General features: G+C 34.6%; 1 protein-coding gene across 2 annotated transcripts in view; it reads right to left on the minus strand.

Moving 5' to 3' along the window:
- EEA1 (early endosome antigen 1) overlaps positions 1-15,849 on the minus strand; it is a 117,773-nt gene that overhangs the window by 47,893 nt on the left and 54,031 nt on the right. For both annotated transcript variants that reach the window (XM_034643582.1, XM_002928070.4), the window contains 4 exons: positions 15,289-15,405; positions 9,118-9,456; positions 2,117-2,266; positions 338-457 (listed from right to left, as the gene is read on the minus strand). In XM_034643582.1, coding sequence (XP_034499473.1) covers positions 338-457; positions 2,117-2,266; positions 9,118-9,456; positions 15,289-15,405 — 726 coding nt within the window. The remainder of the gene's footprint in view (positions 1-337; positions 458-2,116; positions 2,267-9,117; positions 9,457-15,288; positions 15,406-15,849) is intronic.

Here is a 15,849-nt window from a genome sequence, read left to right on the forward strand (position 1 = left end):
TAAGGTACTAATAAAAATAATAAGCAATAAATAATTCATTTTGTATACATAATTTAATAAATATATTTTATTTAAATAGGTAATTTAGTAAAGAAATTTAATAACATTTAAATATTTTATAAGTCTACTTATAATAAACTGAGTTATGATAATTTTAAAATAGAAAATTTCAACATAGCAATTAAAAGAAAAAGATTTTCTGATCATCCAGATACTGAAAATTATCAAAGCCCTCCATAATCAGGTTTTTTGCATTATCTAGTTTTACCACAATAAAAGAATAATGATTTGGTTAATTTCTGTTTAAAAGGTTAATAATTCAAATACTAATATTTACCTGAGCTTCTCGAAGTTTTGCTGTAGTGCTTTGTTGAAGAGCTTGTTGTTCTTGATGCTGTTGCTTCGTTTTATCTAATTGATGCTGCAATTCTGTAGAATTTGTTACTTTTTCCTTCAACTTTAAAAAAAATGTAGATTGTCAGCTCACGATTTAAAGGCATAATGCTATCATTCATAAATTATGGCATTACATTCTGGAAAACAGTATGGAGTTTCCTCAGAAAGTTAAAAATAGAGCTACCCTACAACTCAACAATTGCACTACTGGGTATTTACCCCAAAGATACAAATATAGTGATCCAAAGGGGCACCTGCACCCCAATGTTTATAGCAGCAATGTCCACAATAGCCAAACTATGGAAAGAGCCCAGGTGTCCATCAACAGATGAATAAAGAAAATGTGGCGCATATATATATATATAATGGAATATTACTCAGCCATCAAAAAATGAAATCTTGTCATTTGCAATGACATGGATGGAACTAGAGGGTATTATGCTAAGTGAAATTAGTCAATCAGGAAAAACAGTTATTATTTGATCTCACTGATATGTATAATTTAAGAAACAAAACAGAGGATCACAGGGGAAGAGAGGAAAAAATAAAACAAGATGAAACCAGAGGGGAGAAAAACCACGAGACTCTTAATCATAGGAAACAAACTGAGGGTTGCTGGAGGGGGGAGGGGTAGAAGGATGGGGTAACTGGGTGATGGACATTAAGGAGGGCATGTGATGTAATGAGCACTGGGTATAAGACTAATGAATCAGAGACACGTATGTCTAAAACCAATAATACATTAAATGTTGTTAATAAAAAAAAATCTGGCATCACTTCAATTCTCAAAATTCTCAAGTCTGAAGAAAAAACCTAAATTCAGACAATATGTAAAATCAACTTTAAAAGCAATATCTATTTACTTATAGAATCTTAAACTCATGACTATGAAATTATTCCCTAGGAACAGACTCTAATCTTAAGAGCACAATTCTTTCCCTAGGTTGGCATTTAGTTTATTAATGCTTTTTTGTATACTAATATGATCAAGGAATTGATTACATACAGATTTTTTGTAACAATAATCTAAACTACAGTATCAATATTTGTTTTATTTTTTTTCTACAACATAATTATGCTTACTGGAAAAGAATGGGTTATCTATCACGTCTAAGACTCTGGATCTAGAAGAATATCTGTTGATGAAGCTACAGATTTTAACACTCAGTGTTTGTTCAATTCTAGTAAAAGACATAATTTAATGATAACTTTTACTTTACCCAAAAATAGTTACCATTTTTGGCAACCACACCTTTAATTAGGATAGCATTCAATCTTACGCTTAAATTGCAAAAGCGAAAATCCTTAAATGCAGACTCAAAGTTTATATGCACCAAATATGTATCATTAAAGATCCTCACCAACTGTGTTCATGTTTCACTGTTTTATTGGGAAGTTGTCCTTCCTGGGCAGAAAGACTCCTCCCCTTCAGCAGCCTAATAAAGGTCCACCCCCAGAACCTTTCTTGTCTTAAGCTAAAAGAGTAATCTTAACACTTTTTAATTGAGAACTTTAGAGAATACAGTCACAACAAAATAACCTAATATAGTTAATAATGAGTAGGATTTTTTAGTGGGGAGAAATAAATGTCACAATTTAAAGTAAAAATGTCTAATTAATGCTCTTAACAAGGAAAAAAACTGAACCATGATACTATTTAAGATGCCTCAAATCTATCAATAAACTTGCTATTATAAACGCACTTGAAATATTAGCTTACCTGTTCTTCTAAACGAGAAAGTTTGAGCTGTAGATCAGCCACTTGTTGTTCTTTATCCATCAACTTTTCACTTGAAAGTTGTCTCTGCTCCTTTAGCCTACCATGAGCTTCACCTAGCTGGCGCTCTGTCTCCAGAAGTTTGCTATGTAACTTTAAAAAAGAAAAAGAAAAGTTTGTATAGTACATATGTAAAAACACACACACACTCATCACATCACTACCACCACCTAACTACTTTCTAAACAATGTTTTCTTTTTCACCAGTATAAGTATAAACCTTAATTTTCATATACTTGGGGGGAACCTAAGATTCAGCTGAATTTTAATCACATAAATTATTATGGATCACATAAAACTGTGATTAAACATCACAGTTTTAGGGCTTTTTGTTCTCTTAAACAAACAAACAAAAATACAGTGAACCAAAGGCTCCTGTTTGGACTTGAATGTTAGAATCACTTGAGGAGCTTAAAATAATAAAATAAAATTTAAAAATCAGGATGCTCAGGGCACCTGGGTGGCTCAGTCAGTTAAGCTTCCAACTCTGGATCTCAGCGCAGGTCTTGATCTCAGGGTTGTGAGTCCAATAAAAAAAAAAAAAATGAACACACTCAAGGCACACACTCAGACCTATTCCATAGCATTTTTTTTTTTAATTTCATAGTGATTCTTGTTTCTTCATAGTTACGAACCACCACAATTAACTCCTTACATTTGGGTACTGAATAGAGCACAAAGCATTCCCAAATGCTTGAACTGGCACATAATTTCTAAATAAAAGAGAAGAAAGAATACTTTTTAAAAAATATTAGGTGGCCCTCATTCATTAATTTTAAAAAACTGCTACCCAGTTAAAACTAAAGGAGAGACTTGCCCTGGAACTAAGAACCATCGCTTTCTCAAATTCTTTATTTTCTCTAACACTACAAGAAACAGTAGTCAGTTTCTCTTGGGGGGAGGGGAAGTTCCATTAAAAAAAGAAAAAAGTTTGTATTAATTTCAGAAGAATAACTGCACGAGTGCTGGGAATATAGAACAAAAATGAGCTGTATGATATTTTAAAAAGTTGCAAGACATTTGGCAAGACACACACTAAAAGTGTTCCTACACACCAGTCTCATAACACATGCAAATGCATATGCCTCAGCAAAATTAAAAATTAATAACCAACATTCTGTACAATTGCTTTCAACCAAAACTATTCATGTTAAATGTGAAAATATTAAGAATCTATAGCCTCTGTGTCATATTTATACTTATATGCGCTACACTTGCATTTTTCTTCATAAAAATTCATAGTTCATCAGGATAAAGCAAAGTTCTTTTTTTTTTTTAAAGATTTCATTTATTTATTTGTTAGAAAGAGAGACAGAACACAAGCAGGAGGAGAAGCAGGATCCCCATTGAGCAGGGAGCCCAACATGGGCCTCTGTCCCAGGACTCTGGGATCATGACCTGAGCCAAAGGCAGACTCTTAACTGACTGAGCCACCCAGACATCCCAGGATAAAACAAAGTTCTATCAGAAAGGTGGACACCCACTCTTTTCTTATGCTGTGAAACAATCTGTGGCTATTAGAATATACTCTATCCTTAATAAAGAAAACCAAAGTTAATTTTTAAAGTAAAACATGTTTCCATCTAACTAAAATAAGAATCAGTACCGGTTAAAGAGAATGCATTTATTTTATCCTTGTCCTTAGCCAGCACTCTGACATCTTTCTTTTTATTCCTCTTCTTAATATGCAGTGGATTAGCTCTATAAAGTAAGTCCCAAACCTTCTCCTTCTCACTACAATAATTAGGCACAATCCTGATAGGTAAAAGCAAAGAAGGCCTTCAAGGTAAACTCATATTTCAAGCACCCAAAGTGCGTGATCTCTTACAAACAGCCATCATCCACGTCTAGTTCTTAAACTTGCTGGATAAGATCTCCTGCTGATGAAGAGGTACAAACTTCAGTTATAAAATAAGTCACAGAGATGAAAAGTACAGCACAGCAAACGCAGTCAATAATACTGTAATAACATGGTAGAATGACAGATGGTGACTACATTCACCATGAAAAGCATTCAGAAATGTACAGAATTGTAAATCACTATGTTGTACACACACCAAAAAATAATATAAAAGAATCTCCTGATATCATTGTTAATGCACAGATAATCAGACTCCTCCCATGCAAGTTTAAATTTAATACATTTGAGCTAAAGCCCCGAAATTCATGAATCAGATTATGTTCAGCTTCAGGAAAACTTAGAAATCACTTACCAAAAAGTAACACTTTAAAAAGCAGTTTTCAAACTCAACTGCATATACAATTACAGGGAAAACATCTGAATATGCCAGTGCCCAGGACTATGCCAGAGATTATGATTTAATTGGACCAAGGGTGAGGCCTTGATACTGTTAATATTTTAAATCTCCCCAGGTGAATCTGATGTGCAGACAGAACTGAGAACCAACCGAACTAAAGAGAATTATTACTCTGAAGTGTAGATTTACTAAAGGGGTAAGAAAAAGGGATGCGTACTATAAATAACTTTGTCATTCATTACTGTACAATTCCTGGTAAATCCCTAATCTTTAATTTAAAAAAAGAATCCCAAAAAAGGCTGTCCAAGGGTGGGAGCAGGCCAAAATTACTTAAATAATGATGTCCATACCATTTGAGAGTAAACATGTTAAAGAAAGACGTTAAATCAGGCGTAAAAATAGTAAACGCTGGAATTATTAATAGAATGGTCTACCCTAAAATCACAATCATTTTGGGATATACATATATATGTATATATTCTATAATAAATTCAGTTTGTACACCTATATACATAATTCTTTACTCATTTATACTCCTAACAATATTTACTAAGTGCCAGGCCCCATCCTAAATGCAAATATTAACTAATTTAATCCTCATATATATAGCCCTATGAAGAAGATTCCATTATTATCCATATTAGCGATGAGCAAACAGACCCAAGTTAAATACTGTGCCTGAGATCACATGGCTTGTAAGCCACAGAACTGGAACTCAGGCAGCTGGTTTCTAAATCCATTATGCTGGGGTGCCTATGTGGCTCAATCAGTTAAGCGTCTGCCTTGGGCTCAGGTCACGATCCAGGGGTCCTGGGGTTGAGGCCTGGGATCGAGTCCTAAGTCTCCTTGCTCAACAGGGAGTCTGTTTCTCCCTCTCCCTTTGCCCCTCCCCCCACTTGTATTCTCTCTCTCTCTCACAAATAAATAAAATCTTTGAAATAAATAAATAAATCCACTGTGCTATTCAAGATGCATGTTAGATAATTTTTAAAAATTAAAATGATAACATCTAATCTTTTAATTATATAACATCAGTATCTGCACATCTGTGGCTATTTTAGAACTGCTCATAAACACAAATACGAAGAATATACACTGATTTGTCTTCAAGTCCTTTGCTGACAGTTGCCACTATCTACTTTTGTCACTACCAAAATGGATGCTAAGGATACAATGGAGAGAAAAATGAAACCAGTTCATGCCTACACTCTTTAAGGATATAAAAAAAGGTTTAAGGTGAAATTCACTTCCATCCTTCCAATAAATATTTGCTGAAAGGGACACCTGGGTGGCTCCATTGATTAAGCTTCTGCCTTTGGCTCAGGTCATGATCCCAGAGTCCTGGGATCGAGTCCCACATCGGGTTCCTTGCTCAGTGGGGAGCCTGCTTCTCCCTCTGCCTGCTGTTCCCCCAGTTTGTGCGCTCACTCTCTCTCTCTGACAAATAAATAAATAAAATCTTCTAAAAAAAATATTTGCTGAAAGCCCTAAGTATAGAGGCTGACAGAGTATAAAATAAAACAAATTCCACACATTAAGGAGCTCACAGTCGAATGAGAATGGCAGGCAATACGCAAGTAAACAAAAAACTAATTATACACTATAAAGTGTTATAAAGAAGAATAAAAAAGCCTGCTGAAATAAAGAAGGGGTCCAGAATATATGGAAAACAAGCTATTTAAATAGAGCAGTCCTGGAAGTCCTTACTGACAAAATGACACGTGAGCCAGCCTTTTGAAGAACTGAAGTCAGGGCACACTAAGAAAAAAAACATGGGCAAAGGACCTAAGGCAGGAAAGCATTTGAAGTGTTGGTGTGTATGAGGAACTAAAAGGAGATCAACATAACTTAACAGTGGTAGGAGATGAATTCGAAGACATAGTGTGGGTTATGCTACATGCGGAAACTCACATGCCAAAGTAAGACATCTGGATTCAATTCAAAGAGTAATGCAAAGCCACTGTAAACAGACAAATAAAGGGATATCCTTCATGTTTTAAAAAGATGTCTCTGGCTTCTGCATGGAAAACAGATTAAGGAGGTCACTAGAAGGAAAACTTTAAGAAGGCCAATACAGTAGCTTAAATTAAATGCAGGAGCAGTGTAGATGAAGAGAAGTGGACAGATTTGAGACATACTTTGAAGGTAGAATGCAAACAGCATGCTAAAGAAAGAAGATAAATGGTATCACTTTAAGGTCTTCAGTATGATCTCTTTATTATAGAATTGTGACTAAACCAACTAATCACATGTTCAAGTCTTTGTATAAAAATATGTTTGAAAAAAAAATATGTTTGAGTAGGTTCTCAAAAATTCCTCATGCCCTTCCTCCCACTGAAAACCAAATAAAGCCCAAATTCCTGGCCTGCTATTCAAGACCCGACATGATAAGGTTCCAAATGCTCTTTTCAATCACAATAGGCCACTTCTATTACACACACCCTATTTTAAGAGATGTCCCTTGCTGGTTCTTACAGTACTTTCTTGGCACTAGTTTACTCTCACTAATCACCTGCCTGAAAGATTCTCCTACCTCCACACTGTCATTTGTCAATATCCATTCAATATTCATAATTTTATGCACCGCATCTGTCTCACACAAAGCTTTTCCCGATCACATAACTGGATAAAGTAATTACACAAATGAAGTACTGTGGGGTAAGAAAACAGAAGAGGAACTCTTCTAAATTCCCATCATATATAGGATCACTTTATTATAATCTTCACATTCTTTGATATAGGACAGTACTTGCCTTATCCTCAATGAGATTTACATAATTATTTAAGGTTAAGTATGGTTTCCTTTTTCCGTTCTGTATCCCCCAACAAATAAAACTTGTTATCTCTTAGAAACCATAAACGCCAAATTTTATCTGAAATGAACATCAAATATCTAAATTATCCACTAAAACATTTGCTGAATAACAACCCATGTGTGTGGGGCGCCTGGGTGGCTCAATCAGTTAAGCGTCCTCCTCTTGATTTCAGCTCAGGTCATGATCTGAGGGTCATGAGATCAAGCTCCGTGTCAGGTTCTGTACTCAGTGCAGAATCTGCTTGAGCTTCTCTCTCTCCCTCTCCCTTTGCCCCTCCCCCAGCTCTCTCTCTCTTTCTAATAAATAAATCTTTAAAAAACAAAAACAAAACAAAAAAACAAGCAATGTGTCAGATAGCGAAAATAAAAAATGAGTAAGACATGGTCTTGTACCCAAAGAGTTCAGAATCTAGTGAAGAAAGACACATAAGTTATGATAATATACTACACTGAGGTAAGTAAAGCAATCAAAATATATACGTGCTTAAGCCACCTTTGGGCAGTCAGGGAGGGAAAAATGGCAATGTTCAGAAAGGGATTACTAGAAAAGTGACGAGTAAGGTAAGCAGTGTGTTCATCAAGGAGAAGACAAATAGGAAGAATATATCAGGCCAAGAAGACAGAAGGACTGATGCCATAAAAGCAAGTATCATAGCAGCAATATCCACAATAGCCAAACTGTGGAAGGAGCTGAGATGCCCTTCAACAGATGAATGGATAAAGAAGATGTGGTCCATACATACAATGGAATATTACTCAGCCATCAGAAATGATGAATACCCACCATTTACATCAACATGGATGGAACTGGAGGGGATTATGCTAGGTGAAATAAGTCAAGCAGAGAAAGATAATTATCATATCGTTTCACACATATGTGGAACATAAGGACATGGAACATAACGAATAGAGCAGAGGACCACAGAGGAAGGGAGGGGAAAACTGAATGGGAAGAAATCACAGAGGGAGACAAACCATGAGAGACTCTGGACTCCAGGAAACAAACTGAGGGTTACAAAAGGTGGGGTGGGGGTGGGGGAATGGGGTAACCAGGTGATGGTATTAAGGAGGGCATATGTTGTGATGAGCACTGGGTGTTAAATGCAACTAATAAATTGCTGACCACTGTATCAAAAACTTATGATGTACTATATGCTGGCTAACTGAGCATAAAAAAAAAAGCAAGTATCACTACCATTTAAGTGAAAATAGTTGAATATTATCAAAAAAGTGGCTGAGGACTTTAATGTCCCCCAAATTTCCATTTTTCAACCAATTTTTAATGTTATCTATAAGAAATAATAAGAATATAGAACTTAAATTTAAGTTAGATATTACTATAAAAATAGTTGTTAGGACTAATTTATTTTTTTCTTTTAAAATATAGATTTTTTTAACATAATATAATAAAAAATAAATAAAAAAAACATCAATGTGAACAAAAAAAAATAGATATTTTTATATTATTGGTTTAACCATAATTATATTTTGAAAATTTAGTAACAAAAAAAGAAAAAAGATAAGAATTTCTAAATTAAAGAATGATCAACAATTTGAATTAATTACAATTAACTAACACGTGATGAGTACCTACGGTGCTGAGTACCTACCATATGCCAGGTACTATACTAAGCAATTTATAGGTATTAATTCATAAACACTTCACAATATTATATGATGGATGCTAACATTTCTTTCTCATTAAGGAAAATTGAAATGAAATTAAAGGAAATGAAATCTGACTCAAACCTCCCGGTTGTGAAAATTAAGAGTTAATTTTTTTAAATGACAATATTTTTTTAATGAACTATATTATGATCAAATAAGAAACCACAGGAGGAATTACAACAAATAAAAGTAACATCTCTTACTTGATTAACTTCACTTTGGAGTTGTAACCCATGCTGGTCTTTTTCTTCTCTCTGCTGTTGCAGCTGTTTAAACTCAGCCTTAAGATGCTGGTACTTGGTCTCCACTTCTGATAATTCTTCTTTGAGCTTTTGTGTAGCTTCTCCCTTTTCACCTAGTTCTGCCTGTATTCTTTGCAGGGAGGTTTCAGACGCAGATAATCTTGACTGAAGCTGTTGACAATCTAAGTCTTTTTGATGAAGGTTTGCTTGTATATTCTTTTTACTCACACATTCTTCATTATGTTTCTCCTCTAACTGAGTAAACTCCAGTTCTTTCTTCAGCAACTTTTCAGACAAGTTCTGAAATATCAATGTAAAAATTTCCTTTGTGAATATTTATAATTATTCCAATTATTTAATCTTTAGAGTACCATCAAAATTAGTCAAATTGCAATATAAAAACAGTGAACATATTCTAGCCAAAAAGTATTAAATTATTACATCCTAACTTATTTTATCATTGGCCCACTTGACTAAGCTCTAGTAATATAATTTAAGAATTAAAAACAAAATTTTGACATAAAATGAAACATTAAATCTAGTAGATTCTTCAGGGTATGCAACATATTTATATTCTCCCATTTGAGTTAAATACTAAAACTATCTTCTATCATCAAAAATTATTTTGAATAACAAAATACAACGGCAATTCTGATTTGGGGTGTTGCAATTTTATAGTTGATAAGAGCTTTAGCATAACAATACTATTCACTGCTCTAGTATGCACATGCTATGATTCTTTATTTTTGTTCTTCTTGATAAAGACCATTTTTAAGGGTCACAAGTTTAAAATTAACGCAAATTTCTTTCTAGCTGTGTAAAAACAGTGATCTAAAAATAACTTACCTGCCTTATATTTTGTTATTTTACTCAATATTATCAAGTACAAAATATAAAAACAACACCTCCAATCAAAGATCTGGATCAGCTAGCCTAATCAAAGGTCAACATCTGGTTTCAGTGGAATTGTTAAAATTAATACAGAGTATTTTAAGTCAACATACTTACACATAACACATGGATCAGAACTTTGACTCAATTCTATAAGAAAGATAGCTAGGATAGGAAGCCACTATAAACATCTGCCAAGTCAATCTGTGGATATTTATTATACTCATTTTTTATATGCAGAGTGCTAGAAGGGAATAATACAGGACAATCAAAGCCTTCTGCCATGTGAAATGTTCCTTGGCAACCCTGAAGACCAAGCTAAAAAGTTATATGTTCTACAAAAGCCTTTTCTGATTTACTAGGCAGTAAGTTAGGAAAACTTCCACCCTGGTCTTGACCCAACCCTGTATCACACTCACCAAATAAAAACAAAAACAACAAACGTTGACTGAGGTGCTTACAGAAAAGGCAGACACTGGTCTAAGAATAACTCAGTCTCTTACAATGACCTATACTAGTAGCCTTAAGTAAACATATGATTTGCTTAGAATTTATATAAAAATAATTAAACTGAGTTGCAGAATCATGTTTAAATGTCAGAGTATGATTCTTATTAGAAACTAAGAAGGAAGTTTCTTCAATATTTCCCTTTTGTTTTTAAGTTTTCCAAAAGCAGTAATTACAAACACTGATCTAAGGCTGAAGATCTTGACATTAGCACAATACCAATTTTTTTCCCATTTGTTTTGTATTAAAATTTTATCTATCCACCTTGATGCTGCTATGACCCACAAAAATTGTCCAAGGCATTTTATGTAATGGCCTTCATAAGGCCATTTGCAAAGATTTCCAAATTCAAAACACATGGGTATCACTATTGTCAACAATTATGGTTTGCCAAGGACATGGGGTGAGGAGGGGTGGGAGAGGCAGATAGCAAGGATAATAAGAAAAGGATGCATGTCTGTGCTACTTTAACTGGTGAGCAAATCCTAAACAAGAAAACATTTTGGAAAAAATTGTTAAGCCTTCACTATGTAAGGATTATTAAGATTAGTAGAAGATTCTATTATTCTCCAATCAATAATATTCCAGTTTAACCACACTAAATCATCTTGATTCTATATATTATTCACCAAATAGCCATAATACTTACTTTAATAATGTGTGTGTGTGTGTGTGTACGTATATACAATTTGTGCTTCATTATCTGATTACACATTTCAGGCTATCCATGTCAAATCATGCCCTTTATTAATAGTTTAATGTTTTAAAATTACATAATAAATGACACTCATCATAAACATCCACATCATGTACATATCCTGGTCAGTTTCCAGAAAGTGGAATGTCAACCCTGATCTCAAAGGAATTAAAAATCATACTGAGGGACAAAGATAAAACTAAATTGTATATAAATGTTTTCTACGTATTAACTTGACAGGAGAAAAAAGGTGGAGGGAGGGTAGACAGGTTTTCATAAGCCAGAGAAAAAGATCAAATCAGCATCAAGAATTGACAGAGAGGAGTGCCTGGGTAGCTTAGTTGGTTAAACGTTAAGATCCCAGGGTCCTCGGGCGCCTGGGTGGCTCAGTCATTAAGCATCTGCCTTCGGCTCAGGTCATGATCCCAGGGTCCTGGGATAGAGCCTGTATCGGGCTCCCTGCTCAGCGGGAAGACGGCTTCTCCCTCTCCCAATCCCACTGCTTGTGTTCCCTCTCTTGCTGTGTCTCTCTGTCAAATAAATAAAATCTTAAAAAACAAACAAACAAACAAAAGATTCCAGGGTCCTGGGATAGAGCCCTCCACTGGGCTCCCTGCTCCAGTGGGAGCCTGCTTCTCCCTCCTCCCTGCTATTGCTCTCTCTCTCTCTCTCTCACTATCTCTGTCTCTCTCTCTCAAACAAATAAAATCTTTAAAAAAAGAAGAAGAAGAATTATTGACAGAGAAATGGACAATGGTAAACAGGTATAAATACTTTGGAAAATTATTTGAGGTCACCTACTAAATTTGAACACATGTGTAGCCTACAACCCAGCAATTTCACTTGGAAGTATACAACAGAGAAATTCTTGCACAAATACATGAGATTTGTATGTGAATGTTCACAGCCCAAATATCTGTAATAGCAAGGAGTAATAAAATCTATGTGAAAGAGTAGGAAGTATGCATAGATCACTTCTGCTGGATACCAAAGAATAATATAACTGTCACACAGAAGAGCATTAATGGTATTGAATTACAAGCTGAGCTAGTTGCTTTTTGTCATGAAACACCATTTTTACTGGAAAGATTAACAGACAAACCATGATTACTCAAACTCGGGTAAGAAAAGAACCTATCACTTAAGAGAACAGAACTGATACTATTTGTTTCCAATAATAAAATTCGAGCTTTCAAATGAAGCTTAGACTTTTGGAGAACGTATCCATCACCATGAGCTTGACACTTTCTCATACTTAAGGTCTATTCTGAGATAGATGGTGATATTGACAAATGATACCGTTTTTATATTGTACAATGAAATCTGTCAATATCTGGAAGATCTGCACAACCAATATTTTCCACATGACTAATGCATGATGTTATAAAATCATGCACAGGAAAGATCCACTCAAAAGGCAAGAAAAACTAATAAATTTAATGTTACAAGTATAAAAACAGCACTGATATGGTTTCAGATTCTCTGTTGTAACTAACTTTTGAGAAACTATGCTTAATCTAGTTTTGATATAGTATCAAATAAAAATAGCTATAATTACCTAAAAAGGTTAAGATATTCCTCCCCTTTCCAACTACATTATCTTTATGAGATTGAATTTTCTTCATACCCTTCAACCATATCACAACAGATGAAATGTAGAAGCAGATATAAGAATCCATCTGTCGTAATATTAAGCTAGACATTAAAGAGGTTTACAAAATACAAAACATCACCACTATTTTTTGTTTTGGAAAAATAGTCATTTTTCATCCAAAATGGTATTTATGTTAATATTTAATAACATTTTTAAAACCAATACATACATATTTTTTAAATTTATGTTTTAATCTCTAATATACTAAGTACCTATAGATATAATCCAAGAAAATAAAACCTCTTTGGGGTCCATAACAATTTTGAGGATATATAGCATTCCTGAGATGAAGAGGTTTGAGAACTGTTGGCCAATGTCACAAGCAGCAAATTACTCTAAAACTTTGCAGGTTAAAATTATATGTATCATCTCACCCAACTTCTGAGGGTCAGGAATCCAGAAACGAGTTTCTCATGACGTAATAAGCTATGAGCCAGAGCTATAGTCTCTGATGACTTGACAAGATTTGGACGGTCTGCTCCAAGTTCATTCACCTGGCTATTGGCAGGAGGCTTGATATTTACAGCCAATTATACTTACTCTTTTTCCCCCTCTACCGCGTTATTTTCTTTGGTTTTTCCCTTGTTATATTTCACCAAAATATTAGGTTCAACTTATTAAAAAGCAAAGCCAACAAATTCACCACACTGTTCAATAAAAAGATTTAATAACTCCCTACTCCCCCACCACCAACAGAGTAAAGACATGAAAGAAAAGTACTAACCAATACCTACCCTGTTCCCAAACTAAATATCATCTGTTGCTCATCTATAAAGAAACAAGGTGGGAAATATTAACATTACAAAATACAAAGTAAAGGACAAAGTTGAAGGTCTCATACTCTTCTGATTTCAAAACTTATTAAAAGCTACAGTAGTCCAAACTGTGTGGTACTGGCATAAAGAAAGAATATAGACCAATGGTATAGGCATAAAGAGCCCATAAATAAACACTCACATACATGGTCAAATGATTTTTAACAAGGGTGCCAAGAGCACGGGAAAGGAAAGTCTTTTCAACAAATGCTGCAGGAGAAACTACCCATATGTAAAAGAATGAAACTAAATCCTTACCTGGGACTATTAAAAAAAAAAAAATTAGGTCAAAATGAATCAAAGACCAAAACATAAGACCTAAAACTATAAATCTATTAGAAGAAAACACAGGAGAAAATCTTCATGGGTTTGGATTTGGCAATGATTTCTTAAATATGACACCAAAAGCAAAAACAGATAAACTGGATTACATCAAATCAAAAACTTGTTATATCCGAAGTATGATTGTGATTTACAATAAAAACATATACTTTGGGTAATCATCCCCATTTCTGGAAGAGCTCCAAAAAACCCTTGGAATTTCCTAAGTGATAAGAGCAATGAAAATGTCTTCTGTTATTCATAACAAGTCCCTTTCAAACACCAATGAGTTTATGTTAATAAGGTGATTTTTTAGAAAGACCCTTAGGATGGGGGCCGGTTGCCATGGCAATCAACCAGGATTAAAGGGTTAGAACTTTCAACCCAACCCCTCATCAACCCCCCCACCAACAACAACCACCTCAGGGAGGGGAGAGGAGCTGGAGGTTGAGTTAATCACTAATGGCCAATAATTTATCAATCATGTCTATGTAAGGAGGCCTCCTTAAAACCCCAAAGGGACAGGGTTGAGAGATTCTAGGTTGATGAACACATAGAAAGCACCTAGAGAAAGTATAGACGCTCCATGCCCTTTCCCACACATCTTACCCTATGGATCTCTTTCATCTGGCTGCTCTTGAACTATATCTTTTAAATAAACCAGTAATCTGGTAAGGAAAATGTTTTCCTGTGTTTTGTGAGTCACTCTAGCAAATTAATCCATTCTAAGGCCAGGGTCGTGGGAGCCTCCTATTTACAGCCATTTGGTACAAAGTACAGGTAACAAGCTGGACTTTCAATTGGTGTTGGCAGAAGCGGTGCGGGAACAGTCTTGTGGGACTCATCCCTTAAACTGTGGGATCTGACACTGTCTCCAAGTAAATGGTGTCAGAACTGTGTTACATTGTATGACACCAGCTGGTGTCACAGAACTGTTGAAGTGAGGAACAAACTTCTGGTGTGAGAAGTAAAGGTGTAATAGGGTACTGAGAGTAGAGACACACAGGAGTGTTTTTCCTTTACAGAAGGCGGCGGTGACTGGTGAGTTGTTCAAAGAGTGTAGAGTTTTAGTTCTGCAGGATGAAGAGTTCTGGAGATTGGTTTCATAACAATGTGAATGTCCTTAACATTTAAAAACCAGAATAAGTCATGCTGTACTCATGCCAATATATATATAACATACACAAGATTAAAATTTAAGATATATAAAATCAATTCACCACTATATGCATTTTTTAAACTCTCACCTGATTTTTGTGTGTTAATTCATTAACTGAACTTTTAAGTTTTTGTAGTTCCTGCACATATACAGCAACTTCCTGGGGGCCTTTGGCAAGCTCACTCCTTAGCTGGCTTATTGTGGCCTTAAAAAAAGAAAGAAAAAAAAAATTAGAGAAAACTAAAATGGAATAGGAAATGGGAGCACCCAAAGGTTTTTAAGTTACATAGATTTTTGTCAATTGTTGTTAAATTAAAATAATACTTAGAAGTTTCAACTTAGTTCTTTTTCCTACCACCCTACTGCCACCCCACATCATGTGTGAAAATTAATTTTTAAAATTTACCCAAAATGCACTTCATTTATTTAATAATGCATGAAATGAAGAGTTGGCATCCTACTTTATGTGTCTGAGTCAGCATCAAAATATACTGTTTTGAAACTCTGTACTTTAATCCTTTTAAATTTTGAAGATTTAAAGAAAATGCCTACATTTTCTCCCAATTTCTATACGACAGCCTTTCCTTTTACTTTAAAAACATGTTAAATAAATGCAAACATACAATACAGAATCACCCTGGAAAGGTGG

This window comes from Ailuropoda melanoleuca, chromosome 15 (assembly GCF_002007445.2).
Source record: "Ailuropoda melanoleuca isolate Jingjing chromosome 15, ASM200744v2, whole genome shotgun sequence".
NCBI classification, from domain to species: Eukaryota; Metazoa; Chordata; class Mammalia; order Carnivora; family Ursidae; genus Ailuropoda; species Ailuropoda melanoleuca.